Source organism: Erpetoichthys calabaricus, chromosome 4, assembly GCF_900747795.2.
Source record: "Erpetoichthys calabaricus chromosome 4, fErpCal1.3, whole genome shotgun sequence".
Taxonomy (NCBI): domain Eukaryota; kingdom Metazoa; phylum Chordata; class Cladistia; order Polypteriformes; family Polypteridae; genus Erpetoichthys; species Erpetoichthys calabaricus.
Window position 1 is genome coordinate 332,445,447 of NC_041397.2, and position 20,273 is coordinate 332,465,719.

Sequence of the window (20,273 nt, forward strand, 5' to 3'; positions counted from 1 at the left end):
CAGCTACATGTGCCCCCCCCAATTCTGTGAATAGTAAGAGCCACACTAAGGCTCAGCACTTGTAAAGGCGCCATATAACATAAAGGGTCTTCATTTGGTGATGGCACAGTGGCGCGGTGGTTGCGTTGCTGCCTCGCAGTAAGGAGGGTTCACTTCCCGGGTGCGTGGAGTTTGCATGTTCTCCCCATGTCTGCGGGGTTTCCTCCCACAGTCCAAAGACATGCAGGTTAGGTGGATTGGTGATTCTAAATTGTCCTGTGTGTGCTTGGTGTGTGTCCTGTGGTGGGTTGGCACCCTGCCCGGTTTGTTCCTGCCTTGCGCCCTGAGTTGGCTGGGATTGGCTCCAGCAGACCCCCGTGACCCTGTAGTTAGGATTCAGCGGGTTGGAAAATGGATGGATGGATGGTATTGTTTATGAGTATTATGGAGTGGAGGGTGCTTGGTGCACATTATTTTTAATTTAATTATTGGACTTTTATCTGGTGTCTGATCTGAGGGTTCAAGGGAGTGATAGCACCCCCTATCTGTCACAATATATATATATATATATATGCAGAGAGAGAGAGAGAGGGCTGTGCACAAATAAAGGTGCCATTTGACATGAAGGGTCCTCACCATTCACTCATTGATTAGCTGACTGTGTAACGCCAAGCAGGTGACACAGCTACACAAGCGCCCCACTTCTGTGAACAGTAAGGCTCCTCACTTGTAAAGGCGCTATGTAACATAAAGGGTCTTCATTTGGGTTAGCAGTTTACTGTAAGCCATCTATGCCTAGGACTGTACTAAGGCGCTATACTTATAAAGGCGCTATATCAGATCAGAAGGCGTTTATTAAGATTCTCAGCTCAGTCATACGCCTGTTGGGGATAAGCGTTATGGTATGGTGTTGGTCATAGTGGAAAGGCGCTATATAGCACCTAATTATGACTCACCATGAGACCCTTCATTTGACCTGTCTGGATTTCAGCTATAAAAAATGTATTCATATTTGATGCTCACACACACACATATATTTATATGTAAAGTGAGAGAGAGTGAAGGCTGCACTTAAATAAAGGCGCTATATAACATAAAGAGCTCCATATTTAATTATCGTTTAGCTCGCCTCATACCCCTGAGATGATGTAACCTGCCTTTGCTCCACTCCTGAACAGATTATAGTCAGAATTGGACTAGGAAAGGCACTATATAACCTTAAGGTTATCTTCATGTGTGTCTCTAAGCTGAGCATTAGCCTGCTTGTGCTTCAGTTGTGCAAAATCAAAATAGAAAGAGTTGTGATGGTGGAGGTCATTGTGCAAAGGCGCTATATAAAATCACAAGGATGCTGGATTTATTCCTCACAGGTGGCGCAGTGGTAGTGCTGCTGCTTTGCAGTAAGGAGACTGTGGAAGATTGTGGGTTTGCTTCCCGGTTCCTCCCTGTGTGGATAGCGCTTTGAGTATTGAGAAAAGCGCTATAGAAATGTAATGAATTATTATTATTATTTCTCACCATGTGAGCCTCGGTAAGTCAATTACCTGTCCGGATTTCAGCTGTAAGCAATAACAAAAGAAAAGAAATAAAAAGTAATACAATTTAAAATTTACGGTTCTTTTCTTAAGTACGCACATTGTAAAAGGAATCGCAGAGCCAGGATAAAAGCCTAAAACAACCGTCACTGCCACGCGCCCGGGGTCATTGCCTCTTATATCGCGGCCGAGGCAGAAGGGGCGGGACTTCTGTTCTGGAATTCTCGGTTCAGAGGGTGAAAGGTGAGGAGTTGTTGGTGAGAGCGCCACCCTGCTCCCTGGAGGTGAATGGCCTGCGTCACCGGCGCCCCGATGGAGCACATGTGACTAACAACACAGACAAACTCTGTGCGCCACACTTGTACAACACGATGGGTGCTCAGTAAGATTTGGTGGTCTTTATGTGTGTCACTAAGCAAACCCCCCCATGCTTCAGTTGTAACTGTAACTGTTTGCTTGTGTGACCTTAGGGGGCGCTCTTGAGTTATCCCCAAATGCAGCCAATGCAGAGGAAGTCAAAAAAAAGTAAGAAGAAGAAACAAAAAAGTGCATTGCCACACCAAGCCTCCCTATGCTGGTACCTGTGCCCTCTCTATGTGCCACCATGGCTTGCCCACTTGCCTACCTGTATGTCCGTATTTTTGGTCTCTTCCTGCTCCCACCACCTTCATTCCTCTTCTTCCCTCTGGCCACTGTGCTCCTGTCCATCACAAACCTCCTGTGCCCGAGGCCTTAATGCAGTGGGTGGCTGGTAGCCATGCAGAACATCAAGTGCCCCTCCTTATCCTTATGAGCTCCAGGAGTGCCCTCTGCCACCCCACTGGTGCCATCTTCCACTTCAACAGAGGGCAGGCAGCCCCTTCTTCTTCAGGACATACACAGCCCTGCTTGAATCTTGCAGTCACCCATTCTTTTCTCGTTGTGTGGCATGGTGCCCCCTACTGGTGCTAATTCACTGTTACTGGCATGGCCACAACAGCAGCCATTACCAGGGCACATTCTGCCAAGGCTTCCTACTACTCAACATGTAAGAAGCTACACCTCGGGATGCCAACTGGGTCCTCCGTCACTACTCATTTGTCACCTTGTGATGGTGTTTACTACAGAGAGGCGCTATATAAAATCATAAAGCCACATTTATGAGCCACAGTGTGATCCCGAGCAAAACACTTAGCCTGTGTGTAGTTATGATGTAGCAGGGGCATCCAATTGGCATAGGGAGTGCTGGCGAAAAAAATGATGGCAGTATCAGGCAAGGGCAGGAACATACAAGACCCTGCCAATAAAAAGAATCACACGCTGGCATTGGCAACACATGTCAATGTGCCAGTGTGAGATGCTTGGCACTGCCAGCGGGTACGATGAGGACACTACAAGGCCAACAGGCTGCAGCATGTGGACGAAAAAGGCACACTGACAGCAGGCAGATAATATTTCTTTAGTTCTCTTTATTTCACACTCGGAGTACTCACACAGTAAGTAGAAATTCAAAGAGCATAACTTACTGCCGCAAAGCTCATTTGAACCCCGATTAAAAGTTAGGAGGGGTTTTTTATAATTCAGCATCTCGTGATTAATAAGACAGAAAAACATCCTTATCATCTAAGTAGAGTTAAACAATATGTCTGTTGAGCTGAGCATTATCTGTGTTTTGGAAGCTAAGCACAGGAGAGACGCCTTTGCATAAACTTCATGTACTTTCTGCAGCCTTGTGACCTCGTCCCTGAGACATTCACTCTGAGAAAGGGAAAAAACAAGAAACAGCTTAGATTGTATTCATGTGGACACTATTTCTCCTGAGCCCTGGAATAACATATTTTTGTTAGTTCATAAGCCAAGCGTCTCTCACTGGCAAGTTTACAAAATAGTTATTATAAAAATTCTAATTTACTAAACACACAAGATACATGGTGCCGAGGAGAACATTCTTCTTCTACATTCCCCCCTTTTTTGAACCAACATAAATATGGGTGACATAGGAGCAATGCGGGGAAGAGTAGGAGAAGGGGAAGGAGTGGAAGAAAAGGAGGAAGAAATTTGAAGCATGCATTCTTCGTGTAACATACAGTATAAGCCTTGGCCACGGAGGTAGTGAAATACTGGGACACAATATATCTGATCAGGGGAACGATACAGCAGGCCACAAGCAACAGAATGATAAAAGCAACGGCCAGTGAAATAAAAACTGACCTGAGCCATCAGCCCCAGGGGTTAGAAATGCCAGAATTGGTGGCTAATTCATTTGAAAGGGCAGTTAAACCTGTCAAAGCACGGGTGATTGATCCATCGGGAGCCATATTATTAGGGATGGAAGTGCAGCACACATCACCAAACAGAGCACATACACCCCCCTTTTCGGCGAGGAGCATATCTAATGCTAATCGATTGTGCCAAGTCATAAGGGATGTTCTATCAAGCTGTTCATGTATCCCTTCAACAGCCTCTTTAGTAAAATTTAGGAAATGCTGTTGGTTGTAATATAAGTAATTAATCCAATCTACATTTTTACTTATTGTAACTTGGGGAAAGATAGACTCAAATCCGGCAGCAACTTGATCTCGTGCTTTAAATTTATCAGGGACTCTGCGAGGGACACCAATGGAATCAAAGTAAACGCCAGGGCCGTGAAGAGAGAATGTGGAGGGGTCAGCAGAGCAGGGTGGACGACGTCAGGCAGAGCTGGACGACACGCGAGGAGAATTCAGAGGGAGGAGGCGGAAAGGCATAACAAGTTGGGTTAATGCGCATGTGCCAGTGCACACAGGGGGAAGAATGTCAAGTAATTTTAATGTACTGCACATCCACCAAATATCAGCATGCGGAGTGGACTGTGTTAACAGGAAAAGTGATAATGTAGAATTAAATGAGGTGGAGTTAACCTGGAAAGTCTGGGAACAGAAGGAAGAAGGGATATGACCAACGTTAGTACCTCGGAAGGGGGAACTATAATTACTAGAGAAGCAGGTATAATTGCCTTCATGAGACTGGAACATTGGGGGAGTCATATGAGGAGTGAGGGGGGGAAGAGGAGAGAAAGTGTAATGCAGTTAGAGTCTTTCGGTGTGGATGGAGAGGTAAAAAGGGCAAGGAGACAAGGAAGACCAACAGGGTCAGAAATATTAGAAAGAGGGAAAGGGACGGTAGCCAAATGTGGCCTGGCTGTAGCACAGGCGTAACAATCAGATTGATTTACTTACTTAGCCGAATATAATACCCACTGCAACCAACGGTTCTGATCGTCATAGCCAGTTTCAATTGAAAAAGTGGATGAAAGGGTGGAAATATTCATAATCTTAAGTCTGAACCAGAAGTTGGGGAGATGGGTGTGTGTGCAGGAGAATGAGAGGTGTTAGTAACAGGATTGTCAATCTTAATTAGAAATCTCCCTAAAGGGTCTGTTCCAGATACATATGCCCCTAATATATAGGTTCCTGAGTCATGTAAAGAGGGGTTCTTCAAAGTGATGATCAAGGGGTCACAATGGTTGTCAGCACATTCATGAGACGCATGTCCTTTTATGATAGAAAAACGATTTTTTCAAACCGTATTTTTGGGCCTCAAAGGGTTGATAACCCCAGTCCTCAGTTCCAGTGTCAGCAAAAACCCATTGCCAGTTGTCGCAGTTACTTCTCCAATAATACTTCGTAACAGTCATACACACGTATTTGTCAGACCAGGTCCACTGGACTTGTCAACCAGTCCCACAGTTGATAATAGAGCAGAAATCAACCTGCACTGATGTGGTGATTCCTAACGGGAAAGTCAAGGTGACCAGGGCAGTAGACAAGGGAAAGGAAAAGCATAGTAGCACAGCAATCAAGGGTGCCATCTCTTGCAATGTGAGGCGTGAATCCAGGCGGGCAATCCTTCCACTTTCACTGCATGTGGTGTGGACAGAAGAACTTGGAACGGTCCTCTCCACCTCGGCTGATGCCAATGTTTCCTCCGAGTGTCACGGACGAGGATCCAAGTGCCTAAGGGAATCGGCGTGTCTTTAAATGGAAGACTAGTCCTCCAGGCCTGGTTAACTTGCTCGTAAACTTCTTTCAGAGAAGCCCGGAGACCTGTAAGACAAGAGAGAAGATCATTGTCCACAGTATGCAGGTTAACATTTCCCATAACCATGCCCACAGGCATGGGTCGTCCGGTCAGAATTTCAAACAGCGACAGTCCAAATTGCCGGTGTGTTCTTCCCCTCAATCCCATTAAGGCCAGAGGCAAAGTGTCCGGCCAGGATAAATTTGTCTGCTCACAGATTTTTGCTAATTTAGATTTTAGGGTGCCATTGCACCATTCCACAATGCCTCCACTCTGGGGGTGGTATTTGAAATAATGATGCACATTTATCTGGAGCCAGGTGGTTAATTCATTTATAACGGAATTCACAAAATGAGTGCAATTATCAGTTTGTAATAATATTTCTGTGGTATGCCCCACCTAGGAATAATTTCTTTGATTAAAGCTTTGGCTATAGTTTTAGCATCAGCGTGTTTAGAAGGAAAAGCTTCTACCCATCGGGAGAACACATCAACAATTACTAGACAATAATGGTAACCTTTAGACGGAGTTAGTTCAGTGAAATCCATTTGGAGGTGTTCAAACGGACCCATTGGATTAGGTGTAACAGCAGGACTTACCTGGGTGCCCTGTCCTACATTAAACTTTTGACATAATCCACATCGCCTGCAGAACTGCTCTGCATATGTAGAGAAGCCTACAGCTTCCCAGTGTTTTTCAACATCTTGAACCATGGCGTCCTTTCCAGCATGGTCTAGGTCATGAGCGATTTTTGCCATACCTGGGAAAGAAGCCTTTGGGAGGAAAGGTTTGTTAGTTTGCCTATGGGTCCAGACTCCATCAGAGAGGGACCCTTCTTTGGACCATTTTCTCTTTTCTCTGTCCGTGGCTGCACTCGGTAAAGAAACAAGTTGATTATCAGGGTCCTGGTTATTTCTCTGTTGGAATAAAGAGATTGGTGTGTTATTATATGCAGCCTGTTTAGCAAAGTGATCAGCTAATTCGTTTCCTTTGCTGACAGGATCTTGTTTTCCTGTGTGAGCTTGACATTTAACGATCGCTAACTTTGATGGTTTAGTTATAGCTTCTAAGAGGGATTCAATCAGCTTGTGATGTTGGATCGGTTTGCTAGCGCTGGTCTTAAGTCCTCTTAATTTCCATAAGGCTCCATGATCATGACAGACTCCAAATGAAAATGATGAAATTCGGTTTGCTTCCAGCAGGTGGCCACCTTTCACTACTGCATAGCTGGTCGAGGGTGTTCCATTTTCCAATCGCAAAGAACATCCGTCCACAAAAATTAATTCTCCAATATCTAACGGTGTTTCGTGTAGGCCTAGTCTAGGCTTTACAACTTTAGCTATTTCATCATGACAGTCATGTGGCTCTCCTTCTTCTTCAGTTGGAAGAAAAGTGGCTGGATTTAAGGTAGAGCATCTTTTAATGGTGACATTTGACAAAGTACAGAGTACGTTTTGATACTGTATTGCTCTTGCAGTTGTGAGATGTGAGGTCTTAGCCTGTACTAAAATAGAATGTACGGCGTGAGGTACCTTTACTGTTAGGGGGCTATTGAGCACTATATCCATACTGGCTAGTACAGCTTCAGTTGTAGGATCCAATTTTTTCGAAAAATAGGCTATTGGCCTTTGTTTGTCTGCATGTAGTTGCGTTAAAACTGCATTCATGTATCCCCCCTTTTCGTCCACGAACAGAGTGAATGGACGAGAATAGTCAGGAAAACCTAACGCTGGCGCGGACAAAAGTGCACTTTTTAAATTGCAGAAAGCCTTTTCAGCTTGCACAGTCCATTGTACCTGGCCATAAAGAGGAAGGCCAGGGGTGTTTGCCAAATTTTGTAATGGCTGTGCCATTTCAGTGTAATTTAAAATCCATTGCCGGCAGTAACCAAAAATGCCCAATACAGACATAACCTGTTGCTTTGTGACAGGCCTGGGAAGCTTCTGAATGGTATTAATGCGATCGCTAGAGAGCGCTGTTGTACCACAAGTGATGTCATGACCTAAATATCTCACAGTTGTTTGAAATTAACTGTAGTTTTGCCTTCGAAACTTTATGGCCATTTTCTGCTAAAAAAAATAACAATTTCTGAGTGTCATGTGCGCAATCTTCTTCAGTAGGACTACATAACATTATATCATTTACATACTGTATCAATACACTGTCTTTGTCTGGCCAAAAGCCTTCTAAATTTTTAGCAAGAGCTTGTCCATAAACACAAGGGGCTTCAGTATATCCCTGAGGCATGACGGTCCAGGTCCATCGGCGGTTTTGAAAGGTAAAAGCAAACCAGAATTGAGAATCAGGGTGCACGGGAATGGAAAAGAAAGCGTTAGCAAGGTCAATAACAGAGAAATACCGGGCGGACGGGGGTATTGTGGAAAGAATAGAGGAAGGATTAGGAACGATAGGTGTTCTAGGAAAAAACCGCAGAGTTAACTTGTCGTAGGTCTTGAACAAAACGCCATGAACCATCAGCCTTTTTCTCAGGTAAAATGGGGGAGTTGACTGGAGAGTATTTAATTGGAATAATCGCTCCTCGCCTCACGAGATCAGAATGTACGGCGGCGATACCAGCCTCTGCCTCTGGGGACAGAGGATACTGGGCACGGTGTGGGCGGAAGGAAGATTTTGGGTGAATCACCAGAGGCTCACAATGGGCTATCCTTCCATAATCATTCTTCTCTTGGGACCAAAGGGAATCAGGGAGCGAAGAGAGCCAAGGGAGAAAGGTGGTTTGCAATGAAAAAGCAGAAAAGGAAGGACGGCACAGCACACGATGTACTAAAAAATCATTTTGAAGCACAACTTAAGTTATTAAATGATCTGAGGTATCAAAGATACCTTGAGCAACGTGCAGCCAGTCCGTTCTATTAAGACACCCATTCCCCAATATCCACCCAGATAACGGTGCTAGATTTGGCTACAGAAACATGGGGAACTGAACCGCCGAGATAGAAAATATTCTGTGAGCATGTGAGATGAACAGAAGTAGAAGCTTGTGTGGATGAAATAAAGATACAGGGAATGTGAAGGGTTTTGGGGCAGGTGCCTGAAGAAAGAAAGGATTCTAGCCAGGGGGTGTCTACCTCTGCAGGGAAATATTGGGCAGTACAATGGAGGGTGTCAGGGACCTGTAAGAGGGGAAATAAACAGGAGGGAACAGAGTGTAGGGCGTTGAGGAGGATGGTGTGTGAGGAAATGTTTAAAGTCCAGGCTGCAAAAGAGGGTTTGGGGTGAGGGGCGAGTTGGCACAGTAACTTGGGAGACGAGCAGAAAAATCCCTGTTCAGTCATAGAAATGGAGAGAGAAAGTTTTGTCATGAGATCCCATCCTAAGAGGTTAACTGGACAGAGCTGATTTAACAAATATATTTTGGAGACATTATGAACGATTTACATGGGGCACCTTTTTCCTTGGTGTGGAATTGTGTCCACCTAGAATCTGTAACAAATTAATGAGCATATTTTGCGTAAGGTAGCACGTATTATAACAATCTAGAATCTACTCTACCCCATGTCGATCATATCAGAGAGGCTAAGAAACGCGTCACTAAAGCCGACGTGGTCATTACAGCAGTATATGCGCAAGACACTGTCATTAAACGTTTTTACTATTCAGTGATTCCCAGATCTGTAGCTGATTTGTATTACTGATTTCCAAAAGGCAATGTGAGTAAAAGCGTGTGCTGCATAACTAATCACAAGTGTCTTTAAAACAGAATCAGCGCCATCCACAGTGTCTTCTGCAATTTTAGGAAAGCTTCGGGAGTTCTGCGTTAATGAGACAAAAAATTTGTAAAGAAACTTTGCGAATTTATCCAGAGGTGAACATAAAGATGACTCAAGTACTGACAAGAAGGAGCAGCTGGATAAGCACATCTGGAGCCAAACTTTCAAAAAAGCACCTGACTTATCAAAGGCTGCACTGGGGGGTGGGGGTGGGGGGTAAATAAGTAATCTTCCAAACTGCAAAACAACAGATAAATCATTGATGTAAATAGAATTATTGAAAGAGTAAGCTTTTGTCATTTCTGTATTCTTAAACCATCTTCCAGTTCCACAATCCCCCGCAGTCACTGTCACATTTAACGTTCCCTGCTCCTTACCTGTCTTGTTACCCAAAGCATCATAGACATAAAATAAGACACACATTTCCTCTACATACGTGTCCAATAATAATAGTAAACTGGCAAGAACGAGAAAAAGCACAAGATGGGAATATTCATGACAAGAGCCTCGGCATCAGGGTGAGGATGTGCCTTGTCACCCATTACGTGAGCTCGTCTGCCACCCCTCAGTTGCACTGGCACACCTTACACTGGGGGGCAAATGCAATGGAGAATACCGACAATGTACACCTTCAGAAGTGGAATAAATCGACTGTATAAGTAGAATATTTCAGATAAACTATGAATTTTGTTAATCATAAACAATGCAACATAACTATTATATGTGTTGTTACTTTTTATTTATTCTCACCAAATGTTACATATCTACATGGGAAATGAACAAGGGTAATCTATATATATAAAATCCCTGTGTGCTTCCAGGTGTCCGTGTGTGGGTGTCTTCTGATGAAGTGCGCATGCGTGGGGCACGGTGCGATGTGCGATATTACTGTCAGAGAAAGTTAGAGGAGTTTTACGGAAATGCAAACCAGTATTACTGCGAGAGGAAATTAAAGGTACACAATCCAGTGATGCATATTACAGCCACATACAAGCCAGTATTACTGTCAGAGGAGGTTAAAGGTATATTACCGACGCGCACACCTGTATTACCGCCAGAGAAAATTAAAGGTATATTACGGACGTACAAGCCAGCGGACGTACAAGACGGTATCCTTCAATAAGGGCGCGCACAAAAGGGCGTCCTCAATTGGGCGCAGCGAATAAAGGCGCGCGTAAGTAAAGATCTGCACCTGTTGCTCTTCACATATTTCAGAGCCATTTGAACTAAATTATCTACGAACGCCTTTATTCGCCGCGCTCAATTGAGGTCGCCCTTTTGAAGCTCGCCTTTTTGTGCGCGCCCTTATTGAATAGAGCCGTATTACTGTCCAAGAAAATTAAAGACACACAATACACGGCGGCAGCCCACGAAGAACGGTCAGCTCAGCAAGTAAACATCAACAAAAGAAAGGCTGAAAGAAAGAAAAATACGACCAACAAAAAGAATGAGGTCAAAGTCCCTTGCCTTTTAATACAGACTGTTCCTACTAATGTTTATGCACTACTGTTCTAGCACCCGTTATTGTAACGGGCTAAATGACTAGTATGTTTATAATCATTCTCACTAAAATACACTGTCAAAATATATTACTGAGCAAACTGAGACACTTTGGCCTTTAGGAAATATCAAAAAGCGTGTGCGCTGTCATTTAGGATAGAATGCATTGTTAAAGTCACAAGTCTGCTATAGTCAGTTCAATTAACTCTCCTTTTAAAAAGTTTGCTTATACAGAATATAAAACAGAATCTCAATGATACGGGAATCGCGAGTAGTAACGAATAATATGTGACACTGAGAAATTATAATTCCTAACGGGAACAAGTAAAAAACTATGACTTCCTAAAACAGACACTGTACATGTATAGGCATTTCAATAAATAATTTTATGGCAAGCCAAATTATCATTCAGAGATATCTTTAAAACATTCAAAGATATCTTGAAAACATTTAAAGATATCTCTAAATCTTTTAAAGATATCTCTAAATATTTCAAGATATCTTTAAATATTTCCAGATATCTTTAAATCATTTGAGATATCTCTTAATCATTTGAAGATATCGGTAAATGATTTAAAGATATCTGTAAATGATTTATAGATATCTTGAAATGATTTACAGATATCTTCAAATGTATCTTGAATTAAGATATCTTTAATGCACTTCAAGATATCTTTAGATAGATAGATAGATAGATCTTTATTGTCATTGTCACTTTTACAAAGGAACAACGAAATTGAAGGATTAAATGATTTGCAGATATCTTTAAATGAATTACAGATATCTTTAAATCACTTCCTCTTTATTTAAAAGTTGTACTGTACTCATTATTCAAAATTCACATCACTTCCTGTGAAAGGCTTCCGTTTTTCGTTCGTTTATTATAGAATTACAAATACACTTGTATTTCTGTTTTCCAAGGCGCGAGTAGTGCAGTCTCACAATCAAGCCCCAGAGGTAATGCTCAGCATTCATTTTATAGTAATTTTTCACAGTTTTAATCATATATAGCACCGTTTCATGCCAAATATCAATGGCAGCTGCCGCACGTTTGGGTTTCTTAGTTCGAATAAAGGCGGTCGTTTCCAATCCGACTCCTCGATATTTTACATTTTTATCCTGGCGTTAGGATTTTTTTCCATAATGTTTTGTCCATGTGTGTAGAATATGAAATATGAGAGCGATTGTTTGCGCCGTTTATGTTTGCTGTGCATAAGTTACTCGCAGCGCTGGTTATTTACTTATTTATATGAAAGGCAATTTCGACATGTTTATCATGCGGCTTTCCTACGTAGACGACATTTAGATAAATTTGTGTTTGTGTGTACTGTTTAGCTTTCCTTTTGCAGATCACATGTCAAGAGAGAGGGGTGAAGTCCAGCGAGTGTTAGCCCAGGCGCTGACATTCGTACATCAAGCAGAAGAAGAACTTGGAGCAGACATGGAAGGGCAGAACTCGGCTGCAGATTCTGAAGCGGCCGCATTTGTTCGCGAAACTAGAGCCTTATTTCAAAGATGTTCAACTGCAGAGACGAGTCACAGAAGAGGAGGTGATGACTAAATAACTTCCAAGTCGTGATACGGAATAATTCACTTCATAATTAAAAGTTGCCCGTTTATCACGATTAATTCATGATGAAACCTTATATCCACTTTCCTTTGCAAGTTTGTCAGTCAGTCGGTCATTACCCAACCCGCCATATCCTAACACAGGGTCACGGGGGTTGTATGTTTTAATTATAATAAGCGCATACTAACAAACATGTGATGTATTAGTTTTAAACTAATTCGTGAAACATAACCTCCCACTGTATTTTTATAGGCAGAAAATATAAAGGACGGGTTAGAGGTGATATTTGGAAAAGTAACTTGTTTCTGTTACAAAAACACAATGAAGACTTTGTCCCTCCACCATTAGAAATGGCCAGGTTGACAAGAAATGGTCTGGGTTAGTAATTTTAATTTACAGCATAGGTGTCTATATTTTGGCAGGTAAAGTATAAACTTTATTAATTATGAAGTGATTTCAACATCTGTAATTACATAGTCTATAACTAAAACCTCAAAAGTGTTGTAAAATGTAATATTATGAAGAAATGGCTGTAGTTAACAATTTCAAATATTGCAGGTGTTCCTAAACATGAACAGCCTGGTTCTACTGAAAGATATGGCTCAAAGTCAATAATTCAAAGGAAATGGAATTTTTCTTGTTTTGAGAAGTTTGTACAGGATAGCTTTCCTGAAGCACCATTGCATTTGACCGGCTTCACCTTTGCAAAAGCAGAAAAAGGCAGACGTCTTAAAAAACTTGCTGCAACAACAATACATGATTTAGAATTGGAAACTGGAAAAGGGAAGATTTGTGTAGTTCCTGGACGAGATCTACCTCTACCAGTTCAGGTTTGGAAGCAAACTTGTATTATAAATGAATATTGATAATATAAGTGTGAATATTTTTTTATTTGTTTCATTTTCACAGTAACATTTTGCAAAAGAAATCAACAGGCAGTTAAATTATTTCATTGGAAGTACAAATTTGCAGGTCTGTCACCAACAGCTAATGTAATATTTGATCCTGATGTCTTTAAGTCATTAAAGTTGTCTGTTAAAAGAAAATGATGCAAGTATCTATCTATCTATCTATCTATCTATCTATCTATCTATCTATCTATCTATCTACAGTGGTGTGAAAAACTATTTGCCCCCTTCCTGATTTCTTATTCTTTTCCATGTTTGTCACACAAAATGTTTCTGATCATCAAACACATTTAACCATTAGTCAAATATAACACAAGTAAACACAAAATGCAGTTTTTCAATGATGGTGTTTATTATTTAGGGAGAAAAAAAATCCAAACCTACATGGCCCTGTGTGAAAAAGTAATTGCCCCCTTGTTAAAAAATAACCTAACTGTGGTGTATCACACCTGAGTTCAATTTCCGTAGCCACCCCCAGGCCTGATTACTGCCACACCTGTTTCAATCAAGAAATCACTTAAATAGGAGCTGCCTGACACAGAGAAGTAGACCAAAAGCACCTCAAAAGCTAGACATCATGCCAAGATCCAAAGAAATTCAGGAACAAATGAGAACAGAAGTAATTGAGATCTATCAGTCTGGTAAAGGTTATAAAGCCATTTCTAAAGCTTTGGGACTCCAGCGAACCACAGTGAGAGCCATTATCCACAAATGGCAAAAACATGGAACAGTGGTGAACCTTCCCAGGAGTGGCCGGCCGACCAAAATTACCCCAAGAGCGCAGAGACGACTCATCCAAGAGGTCACAAAAGACCCCAGGACAACGTCTAAAGAACTGCAGGCGTCACTTGCCTCAATTAAGGTCAGTGTTCACGACTCCACCATAAGAAAGAGACTGGGCAAAAACGGCCTGCATGGCAGATTTCCAAGACGCAAACCACTGTTAAGCAAAAAGAACATTAGGGCTCGTCTCAATTTTGCTAAGAAACATCTCAATGATTGCCAAGACTTTTGGGAAAATAACTTGTGGACTGATTAGACAAAAGTTGAACTTTTTGGAAGGCAAATGTCCCGTTACATCTGGCGTAAAAGGAACACAGCATTTCAGAAAAAGAACATCATACCAACAGTAAAATATGGTGGTGGTAGTGTGATGGTCTGGGGTTGTTTTGCTGCTTCAGGACCTGGAAGGCTTGCTGTGATAGATGGAACCATGAATTCTACTGTCTACCAAAAAATCCTGAAGGAGAATGTCCGGCCATCTGTTCGTCAACTCAAGCTGAAGCGATCTTGGGTGCTGCAACAGGACAATGACCCAAAACACACCAGCAAATCCACCTCTGAATGGCTGAAGAAAAACAAAATGAAGACTTTGGAGTGGCCTAGTCAAAGTCCTGACCTGAATCCAATTGAGATGCTATGGCATGACCTTAAAAGGCGGTTCATGCTAGAAAACCCTCAAATAAAGCTGAATTACAACAATTTTGCAAAGATGAGTGGGCCAAAATTCCTCCAGAGCACTGTGAAAGACTCATTGCAAGTTATCACAAACGCTTGATTGCAGTTATTGCTGCTAAGGGTGGCCCAACCAGTTATTAGGTTCAGGGGGCAATTACTTTTTCACACAGGGGCCATGTAGGTTTGGATTTTTTTTTCTCCCTAAATAATAAAAACCACCATTACAAACTGCATTTTGTGTTTACTTGTGTTATATTTGACTAATGGTTAAATGTGTTTGATGATCAGAAACATTTTGTGTGACAAACATGCAAAAGAATAAGAAATCAGGAAGGGGGCAAATAGTTTTTCACACCACTGTATCTATCTATCTATCTATCTATCTATCTATCTATCTATCTATCTATCTATCTATCTATCTATCTATCTATCTATCTATCTATCTATCTATCTATCTGGTATAGTGCCTTTCAATTCTATCTGTCTGTATCTCTATCTATTATATATATCAACCTTTATCTATCTATTGCATATAGTGCCTATTTCTCCACAACCATGTACATGCATTATATAGCTGCTAGCATCATTTTTATATTGTCATACAGCTGACAGAAGCAGGAATGTCCTCAGTTACTTTTGCTGACAGACCTGAAACCAACTTGCAAAATGAAGGTCAGACCCAATTAGAAGAAGTGCATGGTGCTTTGAGCTCAGAAATTCATCATGTAAGGAACAACCAGGAGAGGCTGAATGTCAATATACAGACTATAGAAGGCAATCATCCCCAACATGAGGTAAGGGTATATTTCACAGTACTTCTTTAAGAAGTTGATAAAGTGTGCCAGCAGCTGGCAGGAGTTTACCAGGCAAAGGCACCACTAAAAGGAAACATGGTGGGTGTTTGCAGTTGAATGTACTTTGACAGTAGGAGTGGTCCCAATCTGTATATACTTCTAATGTATGGATGTCTTGTACAGCATTAGAGAGGGTCATTTGCAAAAGGAAGCAAAGGTTGTGACCAGCACTGAAACTACCTGCTAGTCAGGGCCACCTCATAAGTTGCATACATTTCTCTATACTGAAATACCATGATTCATTATTTAAAGTTCTAAGATTAATACGAGGATGTCTCTTGTATGTTTGTTAGATAGAGAATGCAAGTGTGGTTTATGTATTCTTTACAGATGAAGCATTACAATGTGAATGTTACATTGCAATTACTTAAAATGTGTTTTTACTATACTTAGACTGCATTTTTTCTAAAATTTTATTTATTTAGTAAAGCAAAAATGTATTTTAGGGTTATATACACTATTTATTTTTAGACTCCTGTCTTAGATGTTGAAGTTAGAGAAGAGTCAGTTCAGAGAGTAGCAGATGTTACAAACCAACCAGAGGTATGCAAACATTTTCACATTTTTGTTTAAATATAAAAGAATATGATAAAAACATAGTGCCCGTTTGTTTGTATTACGGAATTGTACAAATTTACCAATCTAAAGGAAGTTTAATTTGAAAATCACTTGCGTATAAATAGAAAAAAAGGGTACATTTTCACTTTGTTCCAATGTAATCCTTAGAGAGAAATTTCAAGATTCTTTAACTGGATAAATTAAAAACATCCTTTTAATAACACCATAGGATTATGTTTTACGGTAGGAGCTGCAATTCTGAAACCAAAGGCAAAATACTGTAGTTCTAGCAAGAGGTATATATCTTCAAGCTCATAAATTCTGGTACAGTTATAACACCTCTATGGTTTCCAGCACTTAGTTTCTTATTAATCTTTATTTAAGTTTATAAGTACAAGGATTTATTAATAAAGCATTCTACTTTAGGTAAAATTTGGGGTTTACTTTTTAGTTTCAGTTGTTATCTCTGACTACTGAGGCAGCAGCAGCAACACCAGCACCTTCTCCTTTTGCATATGTAAATACTGGGACTCCAACAGTACGGATCACAATTCATCTTTTCTCTGTCACATTCTGTTCTTGTCTACTGCAGTGTTTTCTAGTGCACCAGGATAAACTAAATGGTCTTTTATAAAAGAGAAGAAAAAACTATATTTATTAAATGATGTGATTATTTTTTTTTTTTTAGTATATTCATTTTTTGTTAAGGAGAGTTATACATTCTTTTAACTCATTGTGTAGTAAATTTACAAAAACAAAGAATTATGAGAGGGGTGTAGGGTGCAGTTTAGAGGTTAGTTTTCCATCAGAGCTGTGGTTATTAAATAATAATTAATACTGTGCTTCTTGTGTGGTCTCCATTTTCAGTTTATTTATTTATTTGTTTATTTATTTTTGTAAGATCCAAATACACCAGTCACATTCTGAGGAAAAGGAGTTGGATCTTAAACGAGGTAATATTACCATTCACTCAAATTTTTTAGATCTTGAGTGATAAAAGAAAGAAGAAAAAGGTAGTATAGCAAATAATAAAAATGTATTCCGAGACCTTAGTTTATACTATTTTTCTGTTAGGGTAAACTGAATCTGTTTCCCTCACAAAAAACTTTAGTTGACTTCTCATTTTTATAATAATAATTTTAAAGTAACAGCAATTTCAGCATATTACTAGATATATTATTTTGGCTTCAGTTCAGCCTCAACAAATGACCTCTAAGAATACCTTTTGAGTAGGTTTCAAAGTTCTAATTACAAACCTTGAAAGATACCTATGCTATGCCATGTTCTGTCATCTTACCACTTCCTACTGATCTGATGATACTGTTACATTATTATGCAACTCAGAACATTATCTAGCCAGTCTTCAAATAATACAAGATATGAGGTAAAAAGATTTTTTTGAGATGCACTTTTCACGTTGTTTTTAATGTGTTAAAAGGTTTTTCTGAATTGGAATTGCTTGTTGAAGATGAAATTTGTATCAGCATAAGAAGATAAAGTATCTTAGAGGATGTTCAAGCAATCTATAATACAACTGACATTCTGAACAAACGTTTATGTGTAAAGTTTATGGATGAGGAGGGTGATGACTTTGGAGGCTTAACAAAAGACCTTTTCTCTTCCTTTTGGAATAAGGCTTTTATTGAATGGTTTAAAGGGGAAGATGTCCTTGTTCCTTGTCTTCCTATAAACCAGCTCTCTGAAGCTCCTGGCATACTCTCTGTTGTTGGCCAAGTACTGACACATATGTGTCAGCTCATCCATTGTATACCACCTCGCTTCTGCAGGTCAACTCTGCTTTCCATTGTGTTTAATACCTCCACTATAGACAGTGGAATACTGTTAGATGATTTTTTGTTGCATGTAACAACAGCAGAGCGTAGCCTACTGTGGAAAGCTCTGAAAGATGTTACTGCAGTCAGTGCACCTGAAAAACAGGACCTGCTTAATTTTTTTTCAGTTCATGGCATGTATACTCTTCCTTCTACATCCAATTTTAAAAGTCAGCTGCTTTTAGTTGCACAAAATGAACTTCTTATTAAGCCAATGTATTTGAATACATTCATTCGGCAATCAATACCAGAAGTACACATGGCAATATTTTGGTCACAGCTAGACACAGACCTCATTTCTTATTTGTACTGGAAGGAGATGCCAACTGTAGATCGTGTTTTACACTGCCTTACTTACTACATGTGAACCTAACTTAAGACCTGAAGAAGATGTAGTCTATTATTACCTACGTGACTTTATCAAGTCACTGGACCTAGATGACATGTGTAAATTTCTTCAGTTTGTAACTGGTTCCCCACTGTTACCATATGATGGGATTAAGGTACTTTCAATAGACTAAGTGGCACACCGCGTAGACCTATTGCACATACATGCAGCAATATGATAGAAATTCCTGTAACTTACACATCTGTGCAGGAATTTAGACGGGAAATGAGGTCTGTTTTGTATTCAGATGAAGCATTTACAATGACAATGTTGTAATTTTTTTTTTTATTTTTCTTAAATATAGCAACTGAGTTCCAGGTGCCTGTTTCTGCAAACTGCAGTGTTGAAAGAAACAGACATAATATATACTTAGATTTCAGAAAGATTAAAAGGTTTTGAAAATCACAGACACGTTATTGTAATAATCTCAAATAAAAATTTCCAGTTTTTCATGTTTATTTGTTACACACATTGCTAAAATTACATATTTCAGAAACAACATTGTTGTTTAACTACAATTGTCATTATTACAATGTTGTTTCATAAAGTTGGAAGTCAAATATGTACAGTTTTTGCTGTTTGTATTACCCTCAAACAAACTGTATCTGTTTCAAACTGGAAGTGATATGTAATTTTTACAGGAATAATGTGAAGTGTTATGTATGATACAATTTATAATTGTTAATATTTTTTGTAAAGTGCTTAATAATATTGTTTTAAATCCAAATAAATTGGTATCTGACAACAATGCACAACATTATACTGAGTAATTTTTTGGAAAAAATGTTTGTTTTCTTCATGTCTGTCGGTGAATTAAAGTTCGTACTGCTGCCTGATAGAACCCCATCATATTGATTGGTAACTCTGAGCTGGCCTTGGGTGAGTGAGTGTGTGTGCGTGTGTGTGTGCGAGTGGGCCCAGCCTGTTAAAGACTGACATCCAATTTAAGTGTGGTTTCTATGTTGCTCTCATTTCTTCTGGTGGTACAATCAAATAACAAATTTAAATGCATTGCCTATGCAAGCTTGGATCCCCTGCATAACTGTGGAGTAGTTCACCCTTACCACTCAAATAAGATTCCCCCTCTTCCCTTCTGTAATCTCTCCCTCCTGCAGTTTCAACCTTCAATACCAACCTTCCTCCAGACTCAATAAACTCTTGTTGTAAAGTGGTTTTAAATCCGGTCATGGTGTCACAGACAACTTGCATTAGTGCCAGGTGCAGCAGACTAGAAAAGTCTTTGGTGGGTTTTTGGATCCTTAAACTCTAGGGTGTGCAAGGAAGGGCCTTGTCTGTCTCCTTAGGTAAAAGGGTTAGAATGGCCCCATAGGGTACTTATAGAAATGTTTTTTGTCTTTTCAGGCATTCTTTCCATGGTTACACTCTTGTTTCTGATGAGAAAGGTAGGCATCCTAGTCTACTGTTAGGAGGAGCTCTGTACTGTATGCTTCTATCCACATGACCTCTCAGTTACATTGAATTTATTGTCGTAATTTATTTTCATTACCTGAGTTTTATTGTGCAGTTCAAAATGGAACATATTAAACTGAAAGACTACAGACATGCATCCTTAACATTTTACATCATGAAAACTATGTAAACAGTTGAAGTTACCAACCTCAGACATGTGGTGAAAACAGCACCTCATCCAAAGCACTTTGCCTGTTAGATGCACATTTGTGCAGGCAACATCAATCTGTTATACAGGTCCTTCATTTATTTGGATCGGGCATGCAGACACGATGCCCATGTTTTTAACCTATGTGGTGCCTTTCACAACACTACTGTAATATAAGCTAAGATCAGTGAAAATGGGTGGTTGCTGTGTGTCTTGGATTTCTGACAATAAATGGAGCGCTATGTGAGGCTACATAACAGTGTGCAAGGTTAAATGTTTGGTAAGTGACACAGGGACTCTGAAG

The 20,273-nt window shown here is 40.2% G+C and overlaps 2 protein-coding genes across 35 annotated transcripts in view; both read left to right on the forward strand.

Annotated features, from left to right (window-relative positions):
• The window catches only part of LOC114641392 (C-type lectin domain family 5 member A-like), a 1,576,682-nt gene that overhangs the window by 1,071,933 nt on the left and 484,476 nt on the right, over positions 1-20,273 (forward strand). The gene's annotated exons all lie outside the window — the stretch shown is intronic.
• Positions 11,715-15,607, forward strand: LOC127527372 (uncharacterized). Of its 2 annotated transcripts, XM_051925945.1 has the most exons (4): positions 11,715-12,333; positions 12,606-12,731; positions 12,912-13,183; positions 15,325-15,607. In XM_051925945.1, the coding sequence occupies exons 1-4, from the start codon at positions 12,138-12,140 to the stop codon at positions 15,541-15,543; spliced, it is 813 nt and encodes a 270-aa protein (XP_051781905.1). In that variant the 5' UTR covers positions 11,715-12,137; the 3' UTR covers positions 15,544-15,607. The 2 variants fall into 2 exon arrangements, with proteins under 2 accessions (XP_051781905.1, XP_051781907.1); XM_051925947.1 differs by lacking the exon at positions 12,606-12,731 and having other exon boundaries at positions 11,717-12,333.